Source organism: Rhagoletis pomonella, unplaced genomic scaffold (assembly GCF_013731165.1).
Source record: "Rhagoletis pomonella isolate Grant_MI unplaced genomic scaffold, Rhpom_1.0 Rhpom_scaffold_00006, whole genome shotgun sequence".
Taxonomy (NCBI): Eukaryota; Metazoa; Arthropoda; class Insecta; order Diptera; family Tephritidae; genus Rhagoletis; species Rhagoletis pomonella.
This window is the reverse complement of record NW_023458560.1, coordinates 5,833,717-5,840,576: the sequence shown is the minus strand read 5'-3', so window position 1 is coordinate 5,840,576 and position 6,860 is coordinate 5,833,717. Positions and strand designations below refer to the sequence as shown.

General features: G+C 36.5%; 1 protein-coding gene across 1 annotated transcript; it reads left to right on the top strand.

Annotated features, from left to right (window-relative positions):
* Window positions 1-316: 316 nt before the first annotated feature.
* LOC118740334 (RWD domain-containing protein 4) lies at window positions 317-1,474 on the top strand. The gene is given in 4 exon segments (XM_036471825.1): window positions 317-535; window positions 537-552; window positions 670-779; window positions 845-1,474. Coding segments are annotated over 4 exon segments (657 nt in total). The 5' UTR covers window positions 317-446; the 3' UTR covers window positions 1,287-1,474.
* Window positions 1,475-6,860: the final 5,386 nt, after the last annotated feature.

The window sequence follows — 6,860 nt, the reverse complement described above, 5'->3', positions numbered from 1 at the left end:
CCATTTCTGCCATGCACACAACATTGTGTCGGTAACGCAGGCAATGGTACGGTGCTCCTTCCCAAAGCGATGTTGGTCCATTAGCTTTGCTCCCAGGAATGGAACTGTTTGCGTACACAAGGCTGCAAGTCACACAAAATCTTGAGGAGTGCAAGAGGGCTGTCAAATATAAAATTATACTTTGAAATAGCAAAAGAAAAAACATTTGTTTGCATACTATAGTTTCGATGCATCGATACATCGAGTATTTATACATCGAGTTGAAAAATTTCGATGCCTCGAAGCAAACATCGATATTTTCGATGCATCGATGTTTTGCCGACATACCTACACTACTCAGCTGATTCTTTTCATTTTGGTCGTTTAATTTTCTTTTCTGCATTTTTGTACGACAAATTTGTTGTCACTTTTTTCAAAAATTAAAAAATTCGTGGCAAGCACTACTAATGGCAGATCTACAGGAACAACGGGCTGAAGAGCTAGAAGCCCTGCAATCCATCTACGAAGGCGATACGAACTTCAAGCAGCTTGACCAAAACACTTCAATACAAGGTTACATTCCTCCTAATATCTAATCAGCCTTATCCTGAGTTTCTGAACCTTATAAGGCTGAGTTATATTAAAATCGAAGCATATTTAAAATAACTGAATTTCTATAACTTATTTTAGTATGGCGAAGATGACCACTACAAATCCTTCTTGGTTGAAATTCATTGGACTGGTGACTACCCAAATGAAATGCCGAAGATTAATATGGACACTTTCTATAATCGCAATTTGTAAGCAAATTTCGGATTTGGTTAATATACATACATATAATAAATTAAATGATTGAAATATGTAGAATACCTGAAGTGAAAGCGAAAATACTGCAAGCTTTAAGCGAAGAGGCGGAGCAGTGGTTAGGATGCGGCATGACGTACACTCTATTTGAATGCCTCACAGATTGACAGATTGATTTAACTGCTGATCAGCCTGAGCATGCCTGTACGCAGTCTATTGATTTAGATAGTGTAGGCGTAAGTGCATTAAAAATCTCTGACAACACGGACGCTAACAAAAGGAAGGAACTTAAAAAGGAGCAATTAACAAAGGCACAAAAACGTCGTCAGTGGGAGCGCACGGATCACAAAGGTGATCGGCCGCGCGGATGGGATTGGGTAGACATTGTGAAGCACCTATCACAAACTGGTAGTAAAGACAGCAGCGATGTAAATGCAACAATAAGCGGTGCAAATGCAAGTATTGGGTTGACGACTCCAATATTACAGCCACTTAATATATAAAAAAAATATTAAATAAATTTTATAAGCACAAATAGAATATTTTGAGAATATACATAGTAGAATGAAAATTGGGTTTAATACCGTTGAGCGTGAGTCTTACTGTATTGACAATTTCCTCAGTGTAAATCTCATTCAAGTAAACTTTATTTTTAATGATTTAAATAGATTATTAGATCTTATATACATCAGTGATGATGTTGATTTTTGTATATCTAAATGCAGTTCGCCGATTTCCGAAGCTACTATGCACCATGTGCCTTTAGAAACGGGCTAAAATTTTATGTTTTTTCGGAAATCGTGGCTGATGTAAGTAGTGACTTCGATTATGCGTCTTGTGATTTTCCAGCTCTTAATAAGTCGATTTCTGAAATTAATTGGGATGAAGTTCTTTTGGACTCGGAGGTTCATAGCTGCTATTCAACTTTTAAATTAAAAGTTAATGAATTCTGTTTAAATAACATACCTATAAAACGAAAGCGATCTTATAAGTCACCTTGGTATAATAGAGCTTTAATGAAGTTAAAAAACATTAAAAACAAATACCTTAAGAAGTTCAAATCAACTAGAATCCAAGCATTCTTTGTAAAATTTCAGCAATGTCAGAAAGAGTTTAAGTCATTAAATAATCTTCTGTACACAAGGTATATAAGGAGTACTGAGCGTAATATCAAAGCTAACCCGAAATCTTTCTGGGGCTTCGTAAAATCGAAAAAAGTTTCTAGTATACCTAGTTCATTATTTTTAGATAACAAGTCGGCTAATACTCCTGTTGAGGCCGCTAATCTTTTTGCGGAATATTTTGTTGAAGACGTTGTGATTTCTCCTGACTTTTCATCTGAAATACCCCCTTCTATTAATCTAGGGACTTTGCATATATCCTCTGATGAAGTTTCAAGGGCGATGCTTTCTCTCAATACTTCGCCAAAATCGGACGTAGACGGCCTATCAGCTCTTTTTAAGAGCCTGCCCAGCGTTGTCATATCCTTTACACTTGATTTTCAACAAATCCCTTTCTTCCGGTATTTTTATTAATGAGTGGAAGATAACAATTACGCCACTTTTCAAAAATGGTAGTAAAAGTAATGTTCGCAATTATAGGCCAATTGCAAAACTATCAAATATTTCGAAGCTGTTTGAAAGTGTTGTTAAGGACAAAATCTATTTCGCTGTAAAATCATTACTAAGCCCATACCAACATGGATTTATTTCTGGGCGCTCGACAGTCTCTAACTTAATGGTATTTAGCGATTTTTGCACCTCAGCGTTTTCGATTGGCTCGCAAGTGGATTGCATATATACTGACTTCTCTAAGGCGTTTGACACGAGTCTCCCACAGGATTCTGATCAGTAAGTTAGCTTGCCTTGGCTTCCATTCATCCGTTTTGCAATGGATAACGTCATATCTATCCAATCGTCGTTGTGCTGTCTCAATTGATTCCTCAACTTCGGACTTTTTTGTTGCCCCTTCTGGGGTTCCTCAAGGTAGCATTTTAGGCCCTCTACTTTTTGTTCTTTTTATAAATGACATTGGAAGTTGTTTTAGCTTTTCAAATTATCTTCTTTTTGCTGATGATTTGAAAATTTTTACGATGGTTAACAATATGGAAGACTCAAGTAAGCTTCAAAGTGATTTGAACAGTCTTCATTTGTGGTGTGAAAAGTCGCGGCTGTCGTTGAACATTGCTAAGTGTTTTCACTTAACTTATACTAGGCGTCTTAATGCTACATCTACCCTTTATTTTATTGATAACTGTGTTTTAAACAAAGTTTCAGAGACTAAAGATCTTGGAGTGGTTTTCGAGTCAAAGTTTTCATTTAATAATCACATAAATTTCATTCTTTCAAAGGCTTATTCGGTATTGGGATTTATTCGACGTAGTTCCACTGATTTTTCTGATCCATACACTTTTAAGCTTCTTTTTACTTCTCTTGTACGCTCCAATTTAGAATATGCAGTAATTATCTGGAGACCCTATGATCAACAATCGATAAATAGGATCGAACGGGTTCAAAAGATATTTCTAAAGCATGCATTGCGTTCTTTACGGTTCGAGGATCCAATGCCACCGTACCAATCTCGGCTATTGCTTATTGATCTATGCTCTCTAGAGAAAAGAAGGTCCATTCTAGCTCTCTCGTTTATTTTCAATATAGTTAATGGCAATGTCGATTGTCCAACTCTTCTAGAGCGAATAAATTTTAACGTTCCGCAAAGAAATCTACGAAGCTTTCTTCCTTTTTACGTTGCTAGTTGCAGAACTAATTTTGAAAGTAATGCACCTATTACGCGTGCCTTAAAAGAATTTAATGACTTATCTTCTTTTAAATTAATTGATTTTTCCTTATCAAGATCTTATTTTGTGTTGATCTTAAATTCTATTATTTGATAAGTATGTATTAAATATAATTATTATTGTTTCTTTAGTCTGTAAGGTACTTTGTACTGTAGATTGAAAAATAAATAAATAAATAATCAAAATCGTTCCATTTTGTCCCTGCATAAAAATATCGTTTTTGGTTAACCCAAGGCGCATTCAATAATTAAATACGCCTTGGGTTAACCATTCGTGTATAGGCATGGGTAACACTGCGCTTCACGGCGCAATTGCGTTAACACCGTAGCCGGAGTTGCCGCGCCAACACCAGCATACGAAAGCGCCAGCGCCATTAACACCAACCCTGCAAAAATCGCGACTACTCCATGCATGCGTGTAAAGAGTACTCCCTAAGGACCAAGGAGTACTCCAAAATTAACCACAATTCATATAAAAAATATGGTCCAATTAACATTGCGATGTCCTAGGGCAGGACCATATACTCCATCCCCGCATTACATCAGAGTAGCACAAAACTACTCCAACATAATAACAATGGCATTGTTGCTATATTTTTTCGTTTGTACCCGCTTTTGTTCTTCACTTCTCAAATACTTTTTCGAAATTAATAAAAACCAAGACAAAAATTAAAAATTATTGTTGCCTCTGACGGTATTCGAACACGAACATGCTGGGAGCTAAGAACTAACAGCGAGCATCTCTACACGTTCAGCTACAGCCAGACATGCAAATGTGCTTTCAAATGCTCAACTTCAATCACGTGATTCAGTGATCGGATAACAAACAATAAGCTAGCGCAGAGACACCAGTTGGTCCGCTACAGCATGACAGAGGAACACTTTTGTAAGTACTCCAATTTACCACAAATAGACTACATGATCCAACGATTTTTGCAGGGAAGCAACACATGAGACACACACACAATTCGTCTAACTCTTCGAAACGTACTATGTTTTTGCTTTTGAGTGTTGAGAACGCAAATTTAAGCTTTTACTCAAGAATGATAGAATATCGTGGCATTTACTATATTCGTAGCAATTAAATTCAGTTAGAAAATTATAGAAATAATAGAAATGACACCACTGTATGGTGTACTGCACTGCATGAAGGTGTGTACTGTGGTCACACTCAGATGGCGCTGTGTGCAATTCAGTACACTCCGCTATTGTGCTCGGTTAGTGCGCTGACACCAAGGGTGACACTGGCGTTATTGAGCTAGCGCCAAAAAAATTGCGTAATTACCCATGGCTATTCGTGTATCACCTGTTTGACGCTTTTCAACACTGATGGTTAGACCAGTGTGACCACTTTAACGTAATTCCTCAAAACGTGAGGAATTTCGGGTGCGCTTGAGTATTTTTTGAGGAGTTTTCTCGATATATTTGCAGATAGCAAATGCAACCATGTTTTACAAACCACAGAGTTGTTAAATGGCTCTGCAAATTTTTGAACAAAAAGCTTTCCGAAGTTTTATAAAGAGCGAAATACACCATACAAGCGACTTGTCAAACATTCTTTAAACCTATTTTTCCCACCTTGTGGAATTATACCAGGTGAAGTAATTAGAGCGAGAAACATTTTGATACTGCCTTTTTTAAAAAATTGCCTTTAAAATTTGACTATAAGGCAGCCGAAAGACAGAAAATAAAACGAGAAAGGTGTTTTATTACTTCACCTATTTATTGCGCTATGCTTTTCCCATTCCGCCAAACCCCATGCAAACATGACTTGTTCAAGCAAAGAATTTTAGTTCTCTTCCGGTTCACAATGTAAAAGAGTTTGATTTTCATCGATTTTTCTCTTGCATCCTCATTCGGTGAAAATTGCGTTGCGAATGAGGTTCTATAGACTGAGAGTTGTCCCTGTCGCACCGCTCCTTTTGCAAATTTACTTGAAAAATTGTAGCTTAACGAGTTGTCCCTTCTTGTTATCTACGTTCTTTTGTCGTGCCTTCTCTTTTGCCCTAGTTCGTTTTTTGATTGGATGAAAAGAGAAGGCATGCCCCTGTTGCGAACTTTCGCCACAATTATAACGAGTTGTCCTTTCTTGTTATCTATGTTTTTTGATATGGCATCGATGGGAATTGTTATCCTACTATTTTTCTTTATATAGAAATACATATTCACTTTTTAGATACATCTATCTACTTTACAAGTTTTCCGTAAATCAGGTATTTATTTTATAATTCAATTTTCCATTCTATTTGATCCTACTGTTTTTCTTTATATAGAAATACATATTCACTTTTTAGATACATCTATCTACTTTACAAGTTTTCCGTAAATTAGGTATTTATTTTATATTTCAATTTTCCATCCCTGTAAAACAGAACCAGAAACAAACAGCTCATTCATGAACCAAAAATACAAGATCACGTAAGAACGCGACGTTGTATTTGTAACTGGTTTTGAGATAAAAGTTTGCAAAAGCGGGTTCGTCAGCTGAGCGTTTGTTTACATCACAAGCACCACTATTTTACACTTTTATGCAAGTAAAGAAGAGTTAATTCAACATGACAACACATTTTAAAGCATTTTGTTGCATCATTTTACCTAAATTGTGCGTTTAAAGTAGCTGACAATAATTTTAGATAATTTTGGTTTTCGTTGTTTTCTTTGCTTTGTTTACTTTTCGCTCGTTTTCCAGTGAAACAAGATGGCGTAGAACCCGCTAAAACAAATCGACTTTTTTCACTCTCTTGTTCTTACGTGATCTTGTGTCTTTCGTTCATGCAGCTCATTGCTCTTTGCTCAATAAACATATCTCCAAGTCAAAATTAAACATCCCTAGCAGGGTTGCATAGAGAATCTGACCCAAATTGTTTGTGTAATTATTAATTGGCTATTAATGATTTCAATTTTTGTATGATAAATTGGGTAACAATTAAAGTCTTAATTGGTGAAAAGGTTCTTAATTGCCAATTTGGTGCCTGTTTGAACATAGTCTTTTAGACCTTAGCTGAGGCAATTAAGCTTTAAACTGCGGTATTGAGTTTGGTGTTCACACACACGTCAGCTGCCCAATTAGCGATACGAAATCAGCTGTTGGATTACTTACAGTGATGGAAAAGTAGTTACAATCGTACCCTTCGTCCGCACTTAAGCTTGATATACAGTTCAATGCGAGGCGTGAACGTTCGCAAAAGCAAAGAGTTCCATTTGTATTCATATGGCCGCTCACACACATCTGTAAAAACTTGGCGTTCACATGCGAACGCTTTGCGTACGCACACAGTTGA